Consider the following 27,827-nt stretch of genomic DNA (forward strand, 5'->3'; position numbering starts at 1 on the left):
GAGGGTATATTTTTTATTAATTTCCAGTTTCAAATAAATTTATAAAACAAATTAGTTAATTAAGATGAAAAAAGAAATTTTGTCAAAATACTTATGCCACCCATGAAATGACTTAGTTTTTAGTTTTAATTCAATTAAAAATCTAAATGAATGTTAAAAATGAAAATTTGTTATATTTATAATTTAATACAATGTAACTAAATGAATTATGTACAATCCATACATTTTTTTATATTTAAAATAAAAAAAAATTTAAACAGAAACTGAGGCATCGCCATGACAAAATATATATGCCGACCAGTGTATATGCACATTCCAACTTCTTTTAGTTGTTATTCTTGTTGTTGTTGAACAATTTACCTGAAATAAATGTTATCGCGTAGCTTGATCTATGCTGAAGCAACACAAAACGAAATGCGAAAGATAGCGGTTCATAGGACAAAGCTAAAGGCAAAAGAAAAAAGCCTATCAGTTGTCGCCGTTACATACTTTCCGACGAATCTAGTATACCCTTTTACTCTACGAGTAACGGGTATAAAAATTGCCACACCCACTCTAACGCCCATAACGCTTAAAACTGTCTACCGCCGGTAGGTGGCGCATTTTAATTTCGCGAGGTACTCGACTATAGCGTCCTTTCATGTTATACCCGTTACTCGTAGAGTAAAAGGGTATACTAGATTCGTCGGAAAGTATGTAACAGGCAGAAGGAAGCGTTTCCGACCCCATAAAGTATATATATTCTTGATCAGGATCACTAGCCGAGTCGATCTAGCCATGTCCGTCTGTCCGTCTGTCCGTCTGACCGTCTGTCCGTCTGTCTGTCCGGATGAACGCTGAGATCTCGGAAACTATGAGAGCTAGGCCATTAAAATTTGGCGTACAGATTCCTGAGCTTCTTACGCAGCGCAAGTTTGTTTCAGTAGACTGCCACGCCCACTCTAACGCCCACAAGCCGCCCAAAACTGTAACTCCTACAGTTTTGATGCTAGACAGAAAATTTTAACTGAAATGTATTTTTCTCATCAATACCTATCGATTGACCTAAAAAAAGTTTGCCACGCCCACTTAAACGCCCACAAACCGCGAAAACCTGTGACGCCCACAATTTGCATGCTAGATAAAAAATTTTAACTGAAATGTATTGGTGTCGTCAATACCTATCGATTGATCCACTCTAACGCCCATAACGCTTAAATCTGTCTACCGCCGGTAGGTGGCGAATTTTAATTTCGCTTTGCTGCTTGCATATCTCCATTTCCCTTTGAGTAACGGGTATCTGATAGTCGAGGTACTCGACTATAGTGTTCTTCCTTGTTTTAAATTGGTAAGTTTCAGATATATTTTTTTAATTTTAACAAATGTGCTAGTTTTCTCACATATGTATATAATGTGACATTTAATCTGAATCAGAACAATCAGAATCATTATTTATTTTTAGAAGAATTGATAAGGAGTTCAGCAATGACGTTATCAAAATGAATAGACTTCGCCGACTTTGTTGACGTTTTAGATGTAATGAGTGTATCAGAAGATACCAGCAGGGCGTGCATGACATTTTCCATTGTATCACATCTATTATTTTTTCGAGAATGATTCTCATTTCTAGCCATTTCTGATATTTTGTTATATTGGTAAGCCTTCCATTTCTCAGTGCGCCTGCTTACAAAATTAGCCAATTTATTTTTTACATCTGTAATGTTATTTTCTGCACCCAGAAAAAAAGAACGAAAAAAATAAAGAACATTTTTCATGAAATGCGAACAATCCGTTCTCCATTTTTAGTTCTCACATTTCGAACGTTTGTTCACGAAAATCGAACGGTGTTGGTAACAATTTCTACCGACGAACAACTTGGTTCCAAATTGCGAAAAATGTTCTCAGATATCGAACGCCGTTCATGAAAAATCTGCGATAGACGCGTTAAAGTCTATCGAAATCGATAATATCAACACCGTTCATAAAAACATGTATGTAGGTCTAGCTCCCGATTTTCCGCACTCGAAAAATTCGCTCGGTGGTCCAGCTGCTAGAGCGTCCGCCTCCGACACATGGTAGCACAGGTTCGAGTCCGCGAGAAGACGGTTGTGAATTGTAAGTTTTATTAAAATATTATTTCTAATGTTTATATGTGCTTCTATTAATAAATAAATTCTTTGTCTTCAGCAAAATATCCAAAATACATTGAATTCTAGCAATAACAAAACATAAGGTGGGAAATTAAATAAATCTCTACCAGGCGTCCAGAAAGTCTAGCGTGTACACAAACCTCGTTTTTTTTTAGATTTTTATGTTCTCAGGTTAAGCCCGAAATGTTCTTAAACTGACACCATTCGTTCGGAACCCGACCCTAAAGTTTTGGTCACATTTTACGAACGACCGTTCATGAACTGTCAACAAACGGGCTCACGCACTTTTTGACAACGTTTGGTCTTGATTTTTGAACGTTTCGAACGGATTTTTTTCTGGGTGTGCTAAGTTTCTGTTCGCCAAAATTGTGCCAAACACAAGTTCATTTAGCACTAACAACTTTTTTGATGCTACATTTTTTCCCAAGCCACATGAAACAAGAAAGGAAGTTAACTGCGGCATGCCGAAATTTGTAAGCCCTTGCAGTTATAATTATTAAATTTAACTCCAAATCCTTAAAAATACAAGAAATTATATTCGCAATAGTATAAGATAACATGTCAAAAAACACCGAAGCTATAATTTGTTTCATATAATTTTCCCACCAATTTTCTGATCGTTCCTATGGCAGCTAATTCAAAAATGTTGTTTCCAAGCTTAGGAGGTTATATGATAAAAAACACCAATCACACAAACACTATACCATATAGCTGCCATAGGAGCGACCTGACACCATAAAGTATATATATTCTTGATTAGTCTATTCCGTCTGTCAATCTGTCTGTCCGTCCGTATGGACGCTGAGATCTCGGAAGCTACAAAAGCTAGAAAGTTAGGATTTGGCATACAGATTCCTGAGCTTCTTGCGCAACGCAAGTTTGTTACGTCAGTGTGCCATGTCCACTTTAACGCCCACAAACTTGAAAATAGTAAATATGAACGCTGATATCTCGGAAACTATCAAGGATATAGAATTGGGATTTCAGATTTAGATTCCGTAGCCTTGTATGCAGAACAAATTTGTCACGCGAATATGCCACGTCCACTTTAACGCTAACAAACCGCCCAAACCTGTTGCGCCCACAATTTTCATGCTAGCAAAAAAATTTTAACTTAAATGTATTAGTCTCGTCAATACCTATCGATTGACCCCATGTACTTAGAGTGATGTTCCCAGAGTGACCCCATTCGTTCAGAACCCAACGTTAAAGTTTCGGTCATATTTTATAAACGACCGTTCATGAATTGTCAACAAACGGTCTTACGCACTTTTTGACCCCGTTTTAACGGACTTTTTTCTGGGCGTACCTACGTTATAAATTATAAATGAATTGTCAAATAATAAAAAATTTTTTACATATCTTGCAGAGTGATTTCTCTTGGTCAATAAAAGCTGACAATGAAACGGTTGAAGTTTTGGATAGCGGTGACAAAAAATCATTTTTGGAAAAGAGTTTTTACGTTCTGCAAGCGGACTATGCCATTTCCAGAACTTATAGATGTGTGGCGAATAATACAATTGGTTCTGGAACATTTTGTGAAATTGAAGTAGCTGGTACGTATATATTATGTTATAGCTTGGTATGCAACACAATACTTTTGAACAATATTAACATTTTATAACAAACAAGAGTTAACGCTTTAGTCGCGTGCCTCGACTCTTAGATATTTGGAACTCATATAACGGTAGTGCGAGGGATATGGAAATATGCAAGCAGCAAAGAGACTGTTTCTGATACTGGGCATTACTTATAACGTTTTATTTAATTGTATTGATAACACCAAAGTACCCCAAGAAGGGTAGTTATTGGTAGTTCTTGGTGGAGTTGGACCCTATATGACAAAAACAAAGTCAAAGCCAGAAATAACGCTGTAGTGGATGGCCCCGGCTATCAGATACCAGATCAAGAATGTGTATTAGGGCGTGTCGATTTGGGAGCTTAAAAATCGTATAGAGGGAACGTAATCTTAAAAGGATTCAAAACAACATTGCCGAACAAACATTGGTCGAAAATGGCTTTTGACCCCCAAACTCGAATCAAAAATACTGTCAAAAAATATCATAGTAGTCTACTGAATTCAAAACCATTTATTTTTGTTGTTAAAAGGTCACTTTGACAAGTTTGATTATTGTATACATCATAGGGTCGGAAAAACTTTCTTCTATCAGTTACATATATTACGATGATTCTAATATACACTTTTGCTCTACAAGTTAGGTTAGGTTAAGTTAGGTTAGAACGGCTGCCAGACTATAGTCTGACACACTTAGACCTCTGTGGGTCCATTGTGATACCGTATGATCTCATTTTTCCTTCTTTTAGTTTTTGGGTCCTCTATCTTTTATGTTTTTGACCTAGAATTAGGTATCAGGCAAAGAAATTTTGTATGGATACGATTAGTTTCTCCTAACCAATTTAAGTGATTTATGTTTTATTTTACAAATATAAAGCCACCCTTTAATTTAATTTTTTAAAAGTGCGTGTTTTTCTTTCTCAATTTCTCTTTAAACTTTAAATTGGTGAGTGACCATGGTTTCTTTACTTATCAAATTCTAGTAAAAGAAATATACACCAACGAGTAAAACTGAATTACGATTTATCAACATGTTCTTTCCATTAAGGGGTTATATACCTTTTTGAGCGAAAAAATTGAGGGAACTTTGGATTTTTTTCAGGTGTGTAGCAAATATTTTATGACACTGAAGTTATTATTTATTTCTTGTTCGTTTGTTCTTGAAAAAAAATAAATAATTTACGAAGTTATGGCAGTTCTCTCGGAACCCTTTTTTTTATAGCGGCTTACGGTGGCCACAATGGAAGTCCAGCAAGTCAACTGAAATAAAAAAACCAAAAAAATTTTATTAGTATAGTATTATTTCCAGTTCGTGAACGATTATTTTCAAGAATATTTGTTTTTTTCTGCATACAGTAACGATTTTTCCAAAAAGTTGATTTTTAGAGTTCTAAAAATTTTATTAAAAAATTCTGATCTGCAAAATCAAAATTGGCGCATAAGAACTGAATCGTTCACGAACTCGGCACAATCATTACGAATAATTTAAAAAAAAATGAAGAAGATCGATCAAATAGTTCTTGTGCAATCGCGGCCACAGCAAAGGCACTTTTGGAAAAATACGACTTTGAGATAATCGCACTCAAAGTTTTACGTTGAGTATATGCAACTATTGAAGACGAGCAGACAAACTTACAAGTCATCGTCGAATTATTATTCGGATCTCTATGAAAATTTGGGAAAATGTTCTCTGGGGGATATACTTTAGGATTCAGCAAAAAAGAAATTTTTCGTTTTTTTGAAAAAAAAAGGTATATAACCCCTTAGGTCTATTCGTGTGAAACCATTTTGATTTTTTGACAAATCTTACATTAAAGGAGGATTTTAACTTCGTTGAGCCTAACATATATCTAAGAATTAAAAATATATTCTAGGAAAAGGTTGCCTTCTAAGCCCCCAATCTTCTAAGCGCCTGGCTAACAAATATCTTTAAACCAAACCAAACTTCATAAGTATTGATCATTTATGTTAACATTTAAGCTTGGTCTAAATAAATCTAAACATTCAAAATATATTCTAAGAAAAGGTTGCCTTCCAAGCCCCCGATCTTCTAAGCGCCTGGCTAACTTAATAATAGTTATTACTTACGTATTGCGCATTATATTTTGAGACTTCTTAGCAAAAAAAAGTTAGTTAAAAATTGTTCAACTTGGCATTGATTTTACCATGGGTAAACACACAACACACACAAAAAAATATTATTGTTTGTTTATCAAAAAAAAAAACGGTTTCGGTTTTTACTATCAGGAAAAATAATGCTAATACTCAAGACCACGGTCCACGAATTCTTAAGAACTTACATGAAGAAATAAAGGCGCGGTCTGCATTGGTTCTGTTATAATCGAATTTCAAAGTTACGTGTTTTGCTATAAAAATAAGGTTCCCTTTTCTATGATTTTGAGTGTTTTGTATAAGAAACATAAGGGCTTTTTACCCCTTGTCAAAATAATATTCATTCTAAATGATGTGACAAAAATGTGTAAAAATGTAATCTCTATGTAAAGGACTAAATTAAGCTAAAGCCTAGTACTCACATCGACGAAAATCGCGAGCTAAGCATAGAAGTGAGCGAGAGGCAATAATGCGGCTAACGCTTTTCTTCGGGTCTGTTTTTCAGCGCTGTACTCAGATGAGCTAAGGAAATACCAGAAAAAATACCAGATTTCGCGAGTGAATTTTCGATGAACCCCGTTAGCCGCGGCCCAAGGAATAAGAAATTTAATCTTTGACGGTGTTCGTGCAGAAGCGGTGGGGAATTCAAAAATTAACAAGGAAGAACGCTATAGTCGAGTACCTCGACTATCAGATACCCGTTACTCAGCTAAATAGAGATAAGCAAGCAGCAAAGGGAGATTAAAATGCACCACCTTCCAGCGGTAGACAGATTTAAGCGTTATGGGCGTGGCAAATTTATTTTTGGATTAATCGATAGGTATTGACGAAACCAATACATTATGGGCGTCACAGACTTAGGCGGTTTGTGGGCGTTAAAGTGGGCGTGGCCAACTTTTTTAAAGTCAATCGATAGGTATTGATGAGAACAATACATTTCAGTTTTTTTTTTTTTTATTCTAGCATTAAAACTGTAGGAGCCACTGTTTTGGGCGGAATGTGGGCGTTAGAGTGGGCGTGGCGTCTGCAGAAACAAACTTGCGCTGCGTAAGAAGCTCAGGAATCTGCACACCAAATCTCAATAGCCTAGCTCTTATAGTTTCCGAGATCTCAGCATTCATCCGGACAGACGAACAGACGGACATGGCTAGATCGACTCGACTAGTGATCCTGATCAAGAATATATATACTTTATGGGGTCGGAAACGATTCCTTCTGCCTGTTACATACTTTCCGACGAATCTAGTATACCCTTTTACTCTACGAGTAACGGGTATAAAAATGGAAGAAAAACTCAAAAAACGGCTAAAGGAGGTCAGTGCGGATGAAAAAGGACGCTTAATCCAAGCTTTTGCCCCTTATTGTGGGACTTGACCGACAGGAAGCAATACCACAACGGGGAAAATCCGCAGAATTGTTGAAGTGCTGGATAAGATCCCCTAGAGAATCCCAGTGGGAAGGAAAATGGGACATCGCTCGATCTCTGACGAGCTCTCCATTGAGGACTGCACCTCCACCAGCTACGCGCCGGCTTCTTTAGGAAGGAGAAAATAAAGTCACCCGCTAAGGGACAGCTGGAGGAGCCATAACCAGCAATTATTAGACAGTCTATTGGGACTCGGAGCTGGACTACAGATGGCGCGGGAAAGATGGCGAAGCATCCGTGGGACGAGAAGGAAGCCTTAACTTATATTTTACATAAATAAAAAATTTCGTTTAACAATTAATTTATTTTTATTTTTATTTCTTTGTGCACCAGCAGACTCTTTTTTATTAAATTGCTCCAATTGATTTGTTTTCCGTTTGGCAACAAGCCCAGCTGCTTGACATTTTGAAATCCTTGAAAGCTGCGGTCACACTACAAAGATCACGATTTTTCGACTAGTAAAACTCTTAGCCCATCTGAGTACTGGGATTAAAGCCTAGTACTCAGATCGGCTAAGAGTTTCACTAGTCGAAAAATCGTATTCTTTGTAGTGTTACCGAAGTTTTCAAAGTTCACCCGCAATGCATGTAGCATGGTCTTACTGTCAAGCATTTGGGTTTGAAATTTAAATTTAAAAAGGAGGAGTCTTCTGGTACACAAAGAAATTAAAATAAAAACACATGGAATGTTCAACGAATGTTTTCATTTATGTAAATTAGTAGTTTAAATCTTCCTTTTCGTCCCACGGATGCTTCGCCGTCTTTCCCGCTCCACCGCAGTCCAGCTCCGAGTCTCAATAGGCATATTGGACCTTGAGGAAGTGGGAGCCGGATTGGGAACGGGGTTGATCCGCTGATGCTGCAGGAAGTCGCCCAGCATCCTGACAGTGGCTGGCTATGGATTCTCCAACTGTTCTTTAGCGGGCGCCCTATTTTCCTCCTCCCTATAGAAGCCAGCGGGTCCTCCAGCTCCGCTTAAGCTGCCAAGTAGCTGGTGGTGGTGGTGTCCGGAGTCCTAATGGAGAGGTCGTCGGAGATCGTATTACTGGTGGTTCTGCTAAAAAGATACGTCTATTAGTACAACGCGACCAAATTCTTTTGGCCAGATCTTACTTTCTTTGCGAGGACGCGCCCGGCAGGTTGTCCATGTAGAGATCGAAGTCCCACTCGGCATGTTCCATCCCACTGGGATTCTCTAGTGGATCTCCTCCAGCACTTCAACTATTCTGCGAATTTGCCCCTTTTGAGGAATAGCTTCCTCCTATCCGTCCTATTTCATCTGCTCTGACCTTCTGGATTCGATTTTGGGGCTTTCCTTCCATTTTTAATTTTTAGTTTCCACATCGCCTTTGCACGAACACCGCCAAACCACCGCGGTTTTCGTCGATCTGAGTACCAGGCTTAAAGCATAAAAATAGTTTTTATACTCGATAACATTTTAACTGCAGCTCTAATGAATGATCCAAATGTTACTTTTGAAATACAATTTTGCTCATTGACTTATCGGTCCAAGTATTAATTTATCGAGTAATTTTTGAATACCAGAAAAAATACCAGAACTGCCTATTGGTTTTGTCAATTTTGCTCATTAAATGCTCGTTAGAGCTGGCATTTGTCTGTCTGGCTTGCACTTCGTAAATTATGAAAACAGTTGTTCTAATTAATGAGCCGAACAATGCCAATCCAAAAAAGATTTCAGAAACAAAATAAATAATTTTAAATGTTCAATAACTCCATGATGTGTACAGAAAATTAGATTATGAGAACAAGAAAACATAAACCAACAAAATCGATAAAGAAGATTTTTTGACCACGGCTATATCTATAGTATTTGAAAAGATTTTTTTGAGATTTTGCGGTGCGCTTTAATGCAAAAGGTCAAAGAGAGAGCGGCCAAGAGTGCAAGAGCGAATACAACATAACACGAAATGGATTTGCCTTCGGATTTTGCTGAAGTGATGACAATAAGTGTGAAGAGGAGGGGACCCTGTTTTAAATTTTATAAGTCTTATGTTTAAGGGTAAAAATTTTGACCAAGTATGGGAGTTTGTATTGATAAGGCAAACTAAATAAAAAACATTTTTCTTTTCTGCTACAGATGGGAGCAGAATGGAGTGCATGCTTGCAACTGTTGGCAGTTTGCCCACTAAAAAAATTATCTATGCATTTCAACCCAAATTGGTTGAATTTATCCTTTGGATATTAATTAACAAATTTTTCTAACATGTAAACTGTGGGCGCCACAGACTTTGCTGGTTTGTGGGCGTTAGGGTGGGCGTTGAAAACTTTTTATCTAACATGAAAATTGTGCGCGCCACAGGCTTGGGCGGCTTGTAGAGTGGACGTGGCATATTCGCGTAACAAACTTGCGCTGCGTACAAGGCTACGGAATCTAAATCTGAAATCCCAATTCTCTATCTTCGATAGTTTCCGAAATATCCGCGTTCAAATTTACGATTTTGCGAGTTTGTCAATAAGGTGCCACGCCCACTCTAACGCCCACAATCGTCCATAACGCTAACAAAAAAGTCTAGCACCCTCATTGTTGAATATTTTTGAAAAATTTAAATGAGATCTTGTTTTTATTATCAACTTGTATATCTCCATTTCCATCGCACTCACTAAACTTGGCTGAGAGCTACAGCGTTCTCTCTTGTTTTAATTAACAATCAAATTTATTTGGCTGCAAAGTGCACTTAATATGTTTAAATAAACCAAAAAGAAATGTGTAAATACGTGATGTACGGCTTTTTCTCAGACCGAACTCCATCAATAATAATATAAGTAACGATTATTTGCTAACAAGAAAAAAATGCCTCGAGGGGATCTGGGCAGGGGGAAAAGGGGTAATATTACAAAGAAGCAAAGGCTATTTGTGAAAAGGGCCAAACGCAATGGAGTAACGAGATAAAAGGGGAAAAGAGGCCAAATATACATTATTATGTAGTACAATTTAAGAATAAAATCTTTCCCACCCCTTATAAGAACAGTTTCTTAAATGCGGACAAAGTGGCGGCGGGTAAGCTAGTATATGTGTACACTCAGGGAAAAACACCGTTCTATAGTCAAGTACAAACAGTCTTGATTAAAGATCGAGCTCTTGCTCGCACTGAAAAAGATCTTAAATCGAGCACATTTTGGATTCAAATATCTTTCGACTCTGAAAATTCGGAACTGTTTATTCTGAAAGTGCTCGGTATATAAGGCGCATAAAATACACAGTGTGGGCGTTACAGTGGGCGTGGCACACTGACAAAACAAACTTGCGCTGCGCAGGAATTTATAAAATTGCTTTTTAGCCGCTTCTACAATTTCCGAGATCACAGCGTTCAGACGGCCATGGCTAGATCGACTCGGCTGGTGATCCTGATCAAGAATATATATACTTTTTGGGGTCGGAAACGCTTCCTTCTGCCTGTTACTTTTTTTCCGACGAATCCAATGTACCCTTTTACTTTACGAGTAACGGGTATAATTATAACGTCGTTGTTTTCTTGACATATTAACTTCTAACCTTAAGAATGTCATTATTTTAATATTGCAGAGTTTCGAATAAAACGGTAGTAAATTAAATAGGAACATTAATTACTAACATATGTATATATCTTTTTGTTTTTGGAGCCAATAACTAAATGAAAAACAAAACAAAAGGTGTCCCAACCTACAGAACTTTTCTTTATTCGTTGTCGATTTTTTATCACAATAAGCTGTACCCTTGGGGTAATCTTATAGGTTGTCCTTTCTATATGTCGATAGTGGCACACATAAATAAAATGCACAAGAGCCAGCTCACATTAACGCAATTGAATTTTACGTTTACATTAAAAAATCCAAACTTAAGGTATATTAATTTTTATTTTGACAGCTGCTTCATCGCTTTTAATATGGTGGCAAGGTAAATGCCAAAAAAAACGTATTCGCTGTAAAAGATTTACATAGTATTAACCATATATGTATATATTTAATCCCATAACGCTGAATTCTGTCCTTTCAATTTGTTTATTACTAAAATATTTTTAATAATTTCATGCTTAATTAACTGAATGAAGTACGACCAAAAAGTAAGTCTTTTGTGCTATTAAACTTAACGTATCGCATATATCTATAATATATCTATAAACAAATAAACCCTGTATCTTTTGGATGTCGCATTTACACTTTTACAAAATCTTTTAAAATTAGGGTGCCGGGCAGATTTAAGAGTAGGGGCCCTTGTGGGCGTGGCAAACTTTTGTTAAGGTTAATCGAAGACTATTGACGAAGTAAATACATTTCAGCTAAAAACTCATTCATTCATTGCAGCATCAAAACTGTGGGCATTAGTGGTCGTGGCAAGAATCTCTAGAATATGAATGCTTTATCCCAACTTTTCAGCTTTTATAGATCCCAAGAAAAAAGAAGAACATACGTGTATGGCTATATCGACTCGGCTACTGATTCTGATTAAAAATGAATATATATGTGGTCAGAAACGATTCCTCTTTTGCGACGAATTCCAAATACCTATTTACTCTATGAATAACGGTTATAAAAAGCTAATAATAAAAAGGAGCTCTCCAGAAAAAACCTTTATTGTCGTTGGCGATCGTTTTTCTTCTGGTCAGCTGCTTCATGTCGGGCATATAAATTAAAGAACAAGAGAAAACGCGATTGCCTTAAGTATCAAATACCTGTTAAAAGGATTGCGAGGGAGGTCGAGAAACGGCTGTTTCCGAGTTTGCTCACCACAGCAACACGCCACCTAGTGCTTTATTCATTACTTGCTTAGAATTTTTTATTTTTTATGAATTTCATTTATTTTTATTTTATGAATTGCCCAATTTGAACAATGAATGTAGATGGGTATTGATAATAAGAATAAAATCCCATTTACACTATAAAAAAATATAAAAAAATGTGGGCGCCAGACCGACAGATTTACCGTTCATGCAGGTGGGCCGTTCATTTACAAATCTAACGGATTTCCCAAAATTGTTTTCCCATTTTTGTTTTTTTCTGAATCTTTTTTTACGTGTACTATTTGGTAAATAGGTAAGCACGTGTATCAACACTTGTATGAAAAAAAATTTTTCTAGTTTGACTTTTTTAAAATTTAAAACCAATTAAAACTGTTTCTCTTACAGGCTTAAAAGTAAAATAAAAATGAAATGTATTTCTCTCGTCAATACCTATCGACTGACCCAAAAAATGGTTTCCACACCCACTCTTACGCCCACAAACATAAAAGAAATCGTCCGTATACACGCTTATATCTAGGAAACTAAAAACGCTAGAAAGTTTGGATCTATCATGTATATTTCAGATATTCCTGGTCAGGGCAAGTTGCACGCCCACCCTAACGCCTACAAGCGCCCACAGTACTTAGTAAATTAAAATTGATTTGATTGATCAATACCTGTATATAGATAGATATATCTAACCGCTGAGAATCTTACTATGTTAAACGTACTTTGGCATGGTCAGTGGTACCGATATCATCCGCTAGGTGACGGGGCGCTGGCATGGGTAATGTGTCTTAGTTTAAAATTTGTTCAACTACCGATTCCGGAGATATCTATCGCACACATAAACAAATTCAACAAATCTGGTTTCTGGCGAATATCTCCAAAACGATTCTTTAATATTTTTGAATGAGCTCAGCGACTTCAGGGGCTTAAAACTAAATAGAAAATGTGGCTCTCCACTTTTTTCCTTTCTGGCTGTAAATTAGTGTTATTTCAAATAACCTATTTGTGTTTTTTTGAAACACTCATTGTGTAAATTTGTTTAACTCCCCGATATTATATCCGATGTGTTTAGTGGATGACAATACTTTAAGCATTTTAATTAAACTAACTTTATTTACAAATGACTAAAATAATATCTAATTGCACTGTATTTCTTTCAAAATCTAGAGCAACTGGCATGGTGGCAGCTCTGGGAGAAGAATACACTTATCATATTAGTTGCTGCTATTATGGGATTATTACTGACCGTGATTATTATATGTTGCATAATTATATGCATTTGCCGTCGTCGTCGTCGCCAAGATAAATGTAAGTATGAATATATTGCCAGCAAAAAAAAATACATTTTTTTTTGTAAGTGCTACACTAAAAGCAACCATTTACATATATATCAATAATAGCGAACAACAAAAAAGGCTTGAATCATATGATAAGCATAACACATTAAGTTTGAACTAAAATATACATTTATTTTTTAACCTTTTTACTCTAGTAGTATCTTTAAATATACCTTCTATATTTCAATCAAGAATAAATTTAACATTTTTAAATACTGATGCATGACAATTTTTATTAAAGCATTTAAGTCTGCAATATAAACGAAAACAAAAAGTCGCCCAAGTCGAGAAAAAATTTTTAAGTTATAAGGAAGAGAAAAAAATTTTTAGTTATAATTGTTTATTTTCTTTTAGAAATCCATGAACAAATCCGGTTAGAATTTGCTGTGTGTAATAGAATTAGACATAAATAAAATGGTTTTGTGGTGTACTTTCTTTGAACAAGTAATGAAAAATAATTGTTTACTTATTTGTATAGCAATGAAGGAGACATTTCCGACCCCATAAAGAGTATTTATTCTTGATCACCATGACTATAAGAGTTGACCTGGCCACGTCCGCTTGTCCACGCGCCTGTCTATCTGTCCGTTTTTACGCAAACTAGTCTCTCAGTTTCAAAACTTTGAAACTTTTCTCAAAGTTTTCTTTTTATTGAAGGTAGTTTATAAGTCGGAGGGAGCTGGATCGGATACCTTTACATCTTGATTGTTTTTGATCATATTCTCTTCTACTCTTTCAGAATAGTTTTTAAATCAGACGAGTATATCAAATCATCATATCTTACACTCAATAAAATAAACTCTTAATTTTGGAAAATTGAATCTAAAATTTTTTTTCCAAGTGCAAGACTTTTTTAATCAAGTCCAGGAATTTTTCCTTAAATCTAGAAAGTTTTTCTTTCCTTCTTTCTTTAAGCAAGAACGCAATCTACATCTACAAAATTAGACATGGACACAATTTGAGGTTTAAAACTCCTTACTACACACAAAAAAATAGATTAGAAAAATTGACCAATATGTTAGTAAAACGGATTTTCCATTATGGGTAAAATGGAATCGAATTATCCATTATGGGTAAACTGGATAATTCGATTGTTACTCCTACGTAGTTCGTAAACGTAAGGGTTACTTTAAAAATTGTAACGTAACTATAAAGATGGGTAGAATGTACCCAACCCATGGATTGTACTCAAATAACAATTATCCAACCCATAAAATATAGTTTGTGAATTTTTAAAATTAAATACATACCTATAAAATTGATAAAATTTGTATAAGTCCATAAAGACATCCCTGTAACATGGTAATAAAATAAAAAAACAATTTTTAAAGTGACCCAGTAATTATAAACAACACATTGGAGAAAATTTGTAAAGTTATTCTTGCATACTTTTGTGTGAACGATTTACGTTAGGATAGCTTTTAAATTATTTTTTTACCATTGCAAGAACAAAATACAAACATTAAGTAAACGTAACCATGTTAATAGTGGCATTACTATTAAATAGTAAACAACAATTTTTAATTGTGAAGTACAATTTGTTATAGTTACTAAACTATCTGGAATGGTCAATTTAACCAACATTTATTTTAAGTGTGGACTTAATAGCTACTCATAATATAACTAAGAAAGCTTTTTACTTCCATGAATTTTTTTCTATATTTAAAAAAATGTATTCTCCTAAAATGTTGTAAATTTACTCTGTAATTTACAATAAATGTAACCCTTCAATTTATGGCAAGCTTGTCTTGAAGACAAAATTTGGCGATTCCTTTTTCTTAAAATTAATTATATTTTGAGTGTATTATCTTATACCCAGTTATTATACCCGTTACTCGTATGTTTGCACTGAATAGCAACACATAATATTAATTGCATTAAAATTCAAAGACATACATATATGTACATATATACATCTTACTTCCATACATTTTTTATATATTAAAAAGATGTATTCCCCTCAAATGTAGCGTAAAAACTCTGAAATTTAAAATAAATGTAACCCTATAATTTATGGCAAACTTGTCTTAAAGAAAAAATTGGGCGATTACTTGTTTTTAAGATTAATTTTATTTTGAGTGTATTATCTTATACTCAGCTTATCATTATTATACCCGTCGGAAGGTATGTAACAAAGAAGAAAGCGTTTCCGACCCCGCAAAGAATATATATTCTTGATCAGGATCACTAGGAGAGTCGATCTAGCCAAGTCCGTCTGTCTGTCCGTTCGTATGAACGCAGAGATTTCCGAAACTTTACAAGCTACAATATTGGGACTTGGCATACATATTCATGGTCTTCCTGCGCAGCGCAAGCTTGTTTCAGCAGGGTGGCACACCCACTCTAACCCCCATAAACCGCCCAAAACTGTGGCTCCTACAATTTTGATGCTAGAATAAAATTTTTAACTGAAATTTATTGTTCTTATCAATACTTATCGGTTAACCCAAAAAAAAAATTTGCCACGCCAACTTTAAAGCCCACAAGCCGCCCACAAGCTTAAAAAGATCGCAAGTATGAACGCGGATATCTCGGAAACTATCAAAAATAGAAAATTGGGATTTCAGAACTAGATTCCGTAGCCTTGAACACAGCGGATGTTAGTTACGCGACTATTATTACGAAACCGCCTAAGCCTGTGGCGGCCACAATTTTCATGCTAGATACAAAATTTTAACTGAAATGTATTAGCCTCGTCAATACCTATCCATTGATCCAAAAAAAGTTTGCCACGCCCACTCTAACGCCCATAACGCTTAAATCATTTCAGCATTTCAATCTCGCTTTGCTGATTGCGTATCTCCATTTCCCTTTGGTCCCATAAGCTGAGTAACGGGTATCGGATAGTCGAGTTACTCGACTATAGCGTTCTTTCTTGTTTTTGAAAGAAACCGCTAATTTTTTCAATTTTAAACTTAAATAAATGAATACAATGGTTTGGGTGGAGTTTCTAATGTCGGCAATCTCACTTTGCCATTAGCAGAACACATGCCGGGGGTTTCACATGGAAAGTTAGCCGCATCACAATGTGGACATATCGCTTTCGTCATTCCAATGTGCGCGTTCGTACTAAAATCAATCTGACAGTTGTAATTAAAAGCAGCAGCCAACAATTCAAAATGCCACATCGACTGGTTCGTGGCATTGTTCCTTATAAAGACTTTAAGCGATATGAAATACCGACGACTCGCTAAACAACAGAGAAATATAACAAATACTTGTAAACAAAACCTACACATGTTGCTTTAAATAGAAGAGCCCGTTCTTTAGTTATAAAATTACAAAAAAGTGGCATTGATTTTAATCTATATAGAGAAATTAATAGGGTCGGAAACATTTCATACTATACAGCCATGAGATTCGTCAACTTTGGACAACATTGAATTTTGTATGTGGGTCATGGAATCATTTAAATAGCTATCAACAGTTACATATAAGAAACTAAAACTATACGGCTTTTGAAAAATTATAGAATGTATTACTTTACGAGTAACTGGTATAAAAACAACGGGGATGTGGAAAGTTATGGATTGGGTGGCCTTTCGTTTAAGAATACCGGATAGAAAGCTCAAATAATATATTTAATATATTATATAATACATTTTAACTATTACTAACATATATAACATGTTTGCTTGAATTCTTCATTTATCTATTACATACGTACGCTTTGCTTCACAATGCCTGGCCGACATCATTGCACGCTGTATTAAACTAATAAATCGCATGAAACGGTTACTACTCTGTGCTGCAACAACAATTCCACGATCATCCCACATACACACAACTACACCTACATGTACAGATCTTACGGAAGTTTCTATAGGTTCTAAAAGGTAAGTCCAAACAAAATTTATTGTATTTCAGCCAATGGCTTTTGTAAATGTATTTATGTATGAAGATCATGCAATGGTAAACAAATCAATATTAGGTTTAAAAAAAAACTTAAATTTTTTAGCACACACATTCGGAAAATATATTTAAAAACTGATGTTTTCTTTAAATTTCAATTATTTTTTATATTTATATTGTGAAAATCACAATCATGAATTTATTACCCAAAATGTCTAAATCTTAAATTTGGTTAAAGACGCCAGGTTTTTCGGCATATGACATTTCGACTCTACGGAATACTCCTGTTTTTACATTCACAAAAGTTTTCGTAATACTTTTAAAAACGCAAAAATATACTCCTTCAATTTACGCAAAGCGATCATTTTTTTTTTTAATTTTTAAAACTACAAATTTATTTACGTTTAGACCGTTTTTTTTTTTGACCTAACGTCAGTTCCTATTTGCCTTATTCATTGGTACATTAACATTAATTTTCACCATCACAAGGCCAATTAAGGGCGTATTTAATTTGTAAAAAAGTAGTTTATCAAACCACCTAAAATTGTATACCCAAATATTTGCCTAAACTAACATTTATTTTTTTAACAAAGCTGTTAAAAACGGGAACTAAAACCGGTGCACTGCAAAAGGAAAATTAAATATTTTTTGAAAACTCAAAAGTGAAGTAAAAACCTGAGCATTCTCGTGTATAATTGCTAAGTATTGGCATAAAGATAAATTGTGTTCACGCTGTCAATTTTTGTAAATTACCTTTGCATGAACCCGTATGTATTTTCATTTGTAATGTTTTACTAAATACCTATTTATACCGCATAACCCGTAAAACTGCACTTTTTTTGTTTATCCCACACACCACATTTCAGTGTATTGTCTGATCAGGCAGAAATTACACAATCGGGTGGGAGCCTACAAAAACAAGATAAATATGCAGCTATTTTAAGAAATCCGTCTCCCACGCGCTTCAATGCAAACCCGCCTAAATCGCCACCGCGTTGGCCAATTCGTCCTGGAGTGATGCTTCACGTAAACAGCAACACAAAAGAAAATCTGGCTGTGAACCGAATGACATTAAACAGGAATCTGTGTAATAGTGGTGGCCACATGAGCGAGCTATCGGCACAATTAAGTGCTGTCTTAAGAGAAAGCCACGCTAGATCCGATAGTACCATCCTCACCGACGAGTCTGTCGTTTTCGAGAAAAACGCAGCATCACAGTTATCTACAGCTGAAACAGCTCAATTAAAGATTGTAAAAGAGAACAAGTCTGGAGCAGAACTAGAACCATTGGATGTCTTGCCTGCCACAACATCATGTTCTGGACAAAACAAATTGGGTCATATTTTATCACTGCTTTTTAAAAAGAATGCGAATGATTGCACTCGAGATAGTCAGCGGAGTCATGTTGGTTTATTACAGACCTTTTGGCGTGGGCTGGCTTCTAATGAAAGCACCCCGCAGTTTGGAACTCAGCATCGTCTTAAAGGAATTCGTTGCAGTGGAAGTGGTAGAGTATTTTTGTGAATTTTAGTTGCACCATAACATTTATTTTTATTCCTCTTTATTTGTTGCTGTATGATTTGCATCAATCAACCAATACTTATCAAATAGTGACCTACAAAAAGGCCAAAGAGACGATCCACGGCAGGACAAACGCAACAATTGGAGAACCTTCTTTAACTAACAAGCCCAGTATTTGCCAATCACATACCTCATTGACACATCAAGTGCCTTCATTAGACAAGGACGCAGCTAAAATAGTTACGGAAGACACAAATTTTTCCAAGAAAATAGAAGACTATACGTGCAATGTCGCCCCCTGTAGAACGGAAGTAAGCTCTTTGGAGCCTCGTCAAAGGCGGTGCAATATGGCACCTCCCAGACCCTCAACTCCTACATTACAATTAAGGAATTTGCACAATGCAATCAACTGCAGCTGTTCCCCCGATTCAACGTTGGCCCAATCCAATAAACTTGAACATGTTAAAAGTAAGAATATTTGTAGAATTGTGTTGACCGTAACAAAGATAGGTTTTTCCAAAAAAATCATTTTTTTAATTATTATTTTTCCAGTTTAATTTATATATCAAAAAAAAGGATATTTTTTGAGTTTTTTATAAAATCAAAAAATTATTGATGTCATGTTGACTTTTATTTTCTGATACAGAAATAATAACTATTCTATAAGTTGTATTTTCCGACTGGCAAATAACGCTTACTTACTTACTAATCATTTTCTGATTGAAAAATAAAACTTTATCCTAGAGTTTTATTTTTTTGTTGAAAATAAAGCTCGTGTTTGCGTCTAACCGAAGTAGACACTTCTGGGTTACGCCGCAGGGCAGGGGGTTAGTAAGCGTCTGTCGCAGACACGAGGGTTACTGCGATTCCGGACCACTGTCGATAACGTAGCTAACGTAGATTAGATCAACCTTATCGCAGTACCCATATCGCCTGTGGTACGGCATCGCAGTAACCCTCGTTACCACTGTCGCGACGAGATCGTCCTGCCATCATAGCTTCCCCGTGCTTGAGACGAGCGCTTACTAAGCCCTTGTCCTGCGGAGTGACCCAGAAGTGTCTACAATTTGTTCAATTTAAGAGCGATGGCTGTGAAAATTATACAAACCTAAAATTAGTATTAGTATGTGCCGTGGTCGACTTAGTATATTTGTCACAGCCTCGACTATCAGATAACCGTTGCTCAGCTAAAGGGACCAAAGGGAAATGGAGATACGCAAGCAGCAAAGCAAGAATAAAATGCGCCACCCACTCGTGATCTCAATATATGGTAATGTGGGCGGTAGACAGATTTAAGCGTTATGGGCTTTAGAGTGGGCGTGGCGAATTTTTTTTTTAATCAATCGATAGGTACTGCTGAGACCAATACATTTCAGTTAAACTCTTTTATCTAGCATGAAAATTGTGGGCGCCACAGGCTTGGTCGGTTTGTTTGCGTTAGAGTGGGCGTGGCAATCTTTTTTTGGATCAATCGATAGGTATTGACGAGACTAATACACTTCAGTTAAAATTTTATATCTAGCATAAAAATTGTGGGCGCCAGAGGCATGGGCGGTTTGTGGGCGTTAGAGTGGGCGTGGCGTATTCGCGTAACAAACTTGCGCTGCGTACAAGGCTACGGAATCTAAATCTGAAATCCCAATTCTCTATCTTTGATGGTTTTCGAGATATCTACGTTCATATTTACGATTTTTTGAGGTTTGTGGGCGTTAAAGTGGGCGTGGCATACTTTTTTTGGGTCAATCGATAGGTATTGACGAGACTAATAAATTTCAGTTAACATTTTTTTTAGCATGAAAATTGTGGGCGCTACAGGCTTAGGCGGTTTGTGGGCGTTAGAGTGGGCAGGGCAATATTTTTTTTTGATCAATAGGTATGGACGAGACCAATACATTTCAGTTGAAATTGTTTATCTAGCATGAAAATTGTGGGCGTAACAGGTTTGCGTAACAAATGTGCGCTGAGTACAAGGCTACGAAATCTAAATCTGAGATCCCAGTTCTCTATCCTTGATCAAGCAAAAACACCTCTTAACGAGGTAAAAAGTAGTGGCGAACGCGCTTTTAACAAAAATTTCTATTCTATTACATTCGATAAAATAAATAAACTATTGGGTTGGCAAGAAAGTCATGTCGTTTTTTTTCAATATTTTCAAAGATGATTTATTTATATCAGGACTTATAATTAATCAATTATGTATTGGCCGTTTTGTTCGACCACTAATGACCATCTCTCGGGCAGCTGCATAATTCCGCGCTCGAAGAACTTTTGGTCTTTTCCAGCAAAGAATCGAGACAAGTGGTTTTCGACAGCCTCATCTGAATCAAAGTTTTTACCATTCAAAGAGTTTTGAAGAGAGCGAAACAAATGGTAATCTGAAGGTGCTAAGTCCGGACTATAAGGTGGATGTGGTAGCACTTCCCAATTCAGCTCCGTTAATTTTTGCCGAGTGACCAAAGATGTGTGGGGCCTAGCGTTGTCATGGTGAAAGACTATACCCTTGCGATTAGCTAGTGCCGGCTCCTTTTCTTTAATTTTTTCCGCCAAATTGGATAGCTGGCGACAGTACACATCTGAATTGATGGTTTCATTCCGTCCCAGCAGCTCAAAGTGCACTACACCCTTCCAATTCCACCAAACAGACAGCATAACTTTCCTCTGATGGATATCGGCCTTTGATGTGGCTTGGGCTGGCTCATCTTTCTTGCTCCATGATCTTTTTCGTTGGACATTATTGTAAACAACCCACTTTTCGTCGCCAGTAATGATCCGCTTCAAAAAAGGATCGTTTTTAATCCGTTGCAGCAGAGAATAGCAGATGTTGATACGCTTAGTTAGGTGAATTTCCTTTAAGTTATGCGGAACCCAAACATCGAGCTTGCTTACGTAGCCAAGTTTCTTCAAATGGTTTTCAACCGTTGTATGCGACACACTGAGCTTCTCTGACATCTCCCGCGTTGAATAGCGCCGGTTTTCATCCAGCAAAGCCTGAATTTGTTCGTCAAAAACGGCCGATGGTCGACCAGAACGTGGGGCGTCTTTAACTCCAAAATCTCCAAGCCTGAATTTGGCAAACCAGCGCTGACATTGGCGATCACTCATGGCATCTTTACCATACACTTCGCACAATTTTTCGCGAGCTTCGACCGCTTTTTTTCCTTTTCGGAAGTAAAAAAGCAAAATATGCCGAAAATGCTCACTTTGGTCCTCCATGTTTAATTTGCTATAGCTTCCACAAATGTTATCGAATAATTACCAAATTTTCGTCGATAGTACCTAAGACAATAAGCTTTAAAACGATACTAAAAAGTGTGACCCTGGTGCTCGATTAGTCGTAAATAAATTAGATTAAAAACGATTACTAAAAAAAACGACATGACTTTCTTGCCCACCCAATATATTACATTTATGATATATATATATATGACATATATGATATACATCACGTTTCTGTAGCATTAGTTGTTTAGATACTATAAGCATTTTAAATCAGGCTTTTTTTTGGGATTTTCCGCTAAACTAGCGGGTTTTTCCAAAAGTCGTAGAACAAACGTTTTCTAATTCAAGCTACTTTATACACCCATAGGGTTTTCAAAACCCTAAAACTAAGATGGGATGCATACAAACCCACAAACAAAGAGACAAACATTTTCATTTTGGGAAGAAGTAGAAAATCTTGTTTTTATACCCTTGCAGAGGGTATATTGATTACAGTCAGAAGTTTGCAACGCAGTGATGGAGACGTTTCCGACCCCATAAAGTATATATATTCTTGATCAGCATGACTAGACGAGTCGATCTAGCCATGTCCGTCTGTCCGTCCGTTTCTATGCAAACTAGTCTCTCAGTTTTAAAGCTATCGGCCTGAAACTTTCCCGAAAGTCTTATATCTTTTGCAGGTAGTATATAAGTCGGAACCAGCCGGATCGGACAACTATATCTTATAGCTCCCATAGGAATAATAGGAAAAACAAATTTAAAAAAGTTATATCTTTGGTGTTTTTTAGCATATAACCTCCTAAGCTTGGAAATACCATTTTTTAATTCGTTTTGAATTTCGAATTTAATTTTATCAAAATCGGAAGACTATATCATATAGCTGCCATAGGAACGGTCGTAAAATTGGTGGAAAAATAATATGAAAAAAAATTGTAGCTTCGGTGTTTTTCAACATATAACCTCCAACGCTTGGAAATAACATTTTTTAATTAGTTCTGAATTTCTAATTTTATTTTATCAAAATCGGACGACTATATCATATAGCTGCCATAGGAACGATCGGAAAATTGGTGGGAAAATAATATGAAATAAATTATAGCTTCGGTGTTTTTTAACATATAACCCCCTACGCTTGGAAATAGCATTTTTTAATTAGTTCTGAATTTCGAACTTAATTTTATCAAAATCGGACGACTATATCATATAGCTGCCTTAGGAACGATCGGAAAATTGGTGGGAAAATAATATGAAACAAATTATAGCTTCGGTGTTTCTTGACATATTATCTTATACTATTGGGAATATCATTTTTTGTTTTTTTAAATTTAATAATTATAGCTACAAGGGTATATAAGCTTCGGCTTGCCGAAGCTAACTTCCTTTCTTGTTTGAATTACTTTTGAACGGGACATCGGATTTCAACAAATGAGGTGTCATTCGACGCGTATTCTCAGTAAGAATAAATCTAGCTAAACAGCTGGTGGTTTTTATCCCCACCGTATCCAGCAGCTCCAATTTTCTAAATTTTTACTTTTACACTTTCACCGCTTTTTCTCCCAAACAAATATATATTTTGAAAGTCTTGGTTTGCAATCTTCTTAGTTAGTGCGATACCTTTCGATTGGTGTATCACTCAGATTTTCAATTCTGCGGCTATATATAATAGTTGTCTTCGCACGCTCTCTTGCGCGCTTCGCCACTACGTGTACTGCCGTCCACAGTGATAGTTTCCGAGATATCCACGCTTATACTTAAGATTTTTTGAAGTTTGTGGGCGGTTTGTGGGCGTTAAAGTGAGCGTGGCAAACTTTACAGGTATTGATGAGAACAATATATTTCAGTTAAAATATTTATTCTAGCATCAAAACTGTAGGATCCACAGTTTTGGGCGGCTTGTGGGCGTTAGAGTGGGCGTGGCTCTTGCGCTGCGTAAGAAGCTCAGAAATATGCACGCCAAATCTCAATAGCCTAGCTCTTATAGTTTCCGAGCTCTCAGCGTTCATCCGGACGGACAGACAGACGGACATGGCTAGATCGACTCGACTAGTGATCCTGATCAAGAATATATATAATATATAGAATTCCTCTACGAGTAACGGGTATAAAAACATAAAAGATATAATTTTTAAAAATGTTTTTCCGACTATTCCTATGAGAGCTATAAGGTATAGTTGTCCGATCCGGCGTGTTCCTTTTTATATACTACCTGCAAAAGAAAGAAGACTCTTGGGAAAGTTTCAGCCCGATAGCTTTAAAACTGAGAGGCTAGTTTGCGTAGAAACGGACGGACAGACGGACATGGCTAGTCGACGTGTCTAGTAATGCTGATCAAGAATATATATACTTTATGGAGTCGGAAACGTCTTCTTCACTGCGTTGCAAACTTCTGACTAAAATCATTATACTCTCTGCAAGGGTATAAAAATCACAGAGTAAGCCCTTTTTTAAATTTTTTGGTATACATGTGAGAGAAAGACTTGTTTTAAATTTTTATAATAAAAGTTGAAAAACAAGGAAGAACGCTGTAGTCGAGTATCTCGACTATCAGATACCCGTTACTCAGCTAAAGGGACCAATGGGAAATGGAGATATGCAAGCAGCAATGCGAGATTAAAATGCGCCACCTACCGGCGGTAGGCAGATTTAAGCGGTATGGGCGTTAGAGAGGGCGTGGCAAATTTTTGTTGGATTAATCGATAGGTATTGGCTAGACCAATACATTTCAGTTAAATTTTTTATCTAGCATGAAAATTGTGGGCGTAACAGGCTTTCGCGGCTTGCGGGTGTTAGGGTGAACGTGGCATATTCGCGTGACAAATATGCGCTGCGTACAAGGCTACGGAATCTAAATCTGTGATCCCAATTCTCTATCTTTGATAGTTTCCGAGATATCCACGTTCATACTTACGATTTTTTGATTCCGACTAATCTAGTATATCCTTTTACTCGACGAGTAACGGGTTTAAAAAGACTTATTGTTAATCAAATAAAAACACTTCTTAACGAGGTAAGGCGTCGTGTCGATCGCACCTTTAACTTACCAATAATCTGATATCAAATTTTGTACGAAATATGCTATTAAATTCGACTAAATACACTACTTTAACAAATTATGTATCATTAAACGCGTATTCTCAGAAAGAATAAAACTTGGCTAATAACTTTTGGCATTTATCCCCCTAAGAAGTAGTGTTGCGTTGTTGTTACTGTTTTAAAAAAATATTTTTTTGAGCATTCCTAAAAATACTATATGTCCGATCCGGCTCGTTGCGACTTACATATTCCTACAATAAAAATAAGACTGTTGGGAAGGTTTCATCTAAATAGCTTCAAAACTGAGGAAACGTCTTGCGTAGAAATGGACAGACGGACAGAAGGACATGACTTGCTCGACTCGTCTAGTGATGCTGATCAAGAATATATATACTTTATGGGGTCGGAAACGTCTCCTTCACTGCGTTGCAAACTTCTGACTGAAATCATTTTACCCACTGCAAGGCTATAAATATAGAACTATAACAAGGAAGAACGCTATAGTCGAGTACCTCGACTATCAGATACCCGTTACTCAGCTAAATAAAGATATGCAAGTAGCAAAGCGAGATTAAAATGCGCCACCTACCGGCGGTTTACAGATTTAAGCGTTATGGGCGTTAGAGTGGGCGTGGCAAATTTTTTTTTTGTACCAATCGATAGGTTTTGTCGAGATCAATACATTTCAGCTAAAATTTTTTATCTAGCATAAAAATTGTGGGCGTCACAGGTTTTCGCGGTTTGTGGGCGTTAGAGTGGGCGTGGCATATTCGCGTAACAAACTTGCGCTGCGTATAAGGCTACGGAATCTAAATCTGAAATCCCAATTCTCTATCTTCGATAGTTTCCGAGATATCCACGTTCATATTTATGATTTTTTGAAGTTTGTGGGCGGTTTCTGGGCGTGGCACACTTTTTTTGGGTCAATCGATAGGTATTGATGAGAACAATACATTTTAGTTAAAATTTTTATTCTAGCATCAAAACTGCAGGAGCCACAGTTTTGGGCGGTTTGTGGGCGTTAGAGTGGGCGTGGCACTCTACTGAAAGAAACTTGCGCTGCGTAAGAAGCTCAGGAATCTGCACGCCAAATCTCAATAGCCTAGCTCCCATAGTTTCCGAGATCTCAGCGTTCATCCGGACAGACAGACGGACAGACGGACAGACGGACATGGCTAGATCGACTCGGCTAGTGATCCTGATCAAGAATATATATACTTTATTGGGTCGGAAACGCTTCCTTCTGCCTGTTACATACTTTCCGACGAATCTAGTATACCCTTTTACTCTAGGAGTAACGGGTATAAATATAACATTTGAAAGTTAATTTTTTTATTTAATTCAAATACTCCATAAAAATTGTTTGCGTTTTACCTTAAATCAGATGTCTGGCATAACAGACTCTGTAAGGATTTCTTGTTTGTAAAATAGGCTAAATGTCGGTTTTCGAGCTTAACATTTCTAAACGTTTCCTAGGTTTAAAATCTACTTTTAGTTAAGGTCAGAAAAAAATAGAAATCTATGTTAGGGAGACTTAAAAGGCCAGTTACGTCATGCCGGTTGAATTGCACCTGGCTACAACTAGATTCATTTATGTTATGAAATTATCAAACTGGTGGAATCGAGCAATTCGACTATTTCGTTTCGTTTTGTTTCATATTTAAGAACAATTGGAAAAATAAGAAGCGAAAAAACATAAGATTGGGAAAAGGGCCTAACAATAAGTCAATCGTAAGTATTTACCTATAAAAATCATTACATTCAATAAATCTGTCAATTATTTGATCTAATATATTTTACTTATTTTTGTTGTTGCTAGCATGTACTGCTTTGATTGTACATCAATTTGTGTCTAAAAACAAGAATAACAATTGACTTTGAAAATTTGGAGTAAATATACATTTTAAAATTATGTTGTACATATTTTAAATATTTTTATTAATAAATTTTATTCTAATTATTTGGTTTATTTTTTCTCTCGTTTGCTTCCAATATAAAATCAAAAAAATACTGGAAAAATTGTTTAAAACCAACCAATCCGTACCGAATTGCCTTATAGTACACGGCAAGTCGTCTTCACTGGGGGAACCATTGACGGAACCTGGCGAGTATGAGAATCTTCCATTTCATGGTCTGCAAACGGCACCTAATAAGGTATAATTAAAATATTTATGATCTACCTAACATTGCATGAAAATGTACTCGTTCATTAGATTTACATAAAAACACAACTACATATATATTTAAAAAAAACTATACACGTTACTTGTACATTTTAAAAGCTTGTAGCTGGTTGAAACTAACCAAGTCAACAACGTAGCCAGGGCTATTCCAAATTTTTTAAATAGTACTTTTATATAAATTAAGTTCTTACGAATTCGGGCAATGTAGTACTAATTTTTCTTTAAGGACTAACCCGCCTCCCTTGAGTCATGTCCGTCTGTCTTTCGTCTGTAAAAACGTAGGTCAATATCAATCGAACCAAAAAAAATGTTCAAGTCAAGTCATTATTGCAGATGTTATTAGAAAATTATCATAAAAGTCATTGCTACCATGACCAATGTCTAAATCTACATTTGAATGCATTTTTATTTTAAAATTGGTTACACAGTAACGGGTATTTTACAGTCGAAGTACTCGACTATGGAGTTGGTTTTTGTTTTGTTATGTATTAATTTTTAAATTGCATTGAGATTATTTTATTCAAAAAAACAATTTCATATTATACACATATTAGATATATTTTCTAAAATATTTTATGTTTTAAATCGAATTCTAAAAAGCGTTCATTGCCATAAAAATATAGCAATCCACTTCATACTTATCTTTGATTACACACTTGCATATTTACGTTAGTTCCTTGACACTTTTTAATATTTTAATACAACAAAATTAT

The 27,827-nt window shown here is 36.1% G+C and overlaps 1 protein-coding gene across 31 annotated transcripts in view; it reads left to right on the forward strand.

Annotated features, from left to right (window-relative positions):
* Positions 1-27,827, forward strand: part of nrm (neuromusculin) — a 237,903-nt gene that overhangs the window by 92,042 nt on the left and 118,034 nt on the right. For 14 of the 31 annotated variants that reach the window (XR_011603916.1, XR_010654041.2, XR_010654042.2 and 11 more), the window contains exons 20-27: positions 3,499-3,685; positions 11,108-11,137; positions 11,292-11,303; positions 13,137-13,277; positions 17,112-17,142; positions 18,025-18,665; positions 18,770-19,147; positions 26,991-27,085. Coding sequence is in view for 23 of the 31 variants with exons in the window: in XM_065864691.2 (XP_065720763.2) it covers positions 3,499-3,685; positions 11,108-11,137; positions 11,292-11,303; positions 13,137-13,277; positions 17,112-17,142; positions 18,025-18,665; positions 18,770-19,147; positions 26,991-27,085 (1,515 nt within the window). In the remaining 8 variants the exon portion in view is untranslated. The remainder of the gene's footprint in view (positions 1-3,498; positions 3,686-11,107; positions 11,138-11,291; positions 11,304-13,136; positions 13,278-17,111; positions 17,143-18,024; positions 18,666-18,769; positions 19,148-26,990; positions 27,086-27,827) is intronic. The other 17 variants (XR_001767384.4, XM_065864705.2, XM_065864707.2 and 14 more) reach the window with 6 other exon arrangements.

Source organism: Drosophila suzukii, chromosome 3, assembly GCF_043229965.1.
Source record: "Drosophila suzukii chromosome 3, CBGP_Dsuzu_IsoJpt1.0, whole genome shotgun sequence".
Taxonomy (NCBI): Eukaryota; Metazoa; Arthropoda; class Insecta; order Diptera; family Drosophilidae; genus Drosophila; species Drosophila suzukii.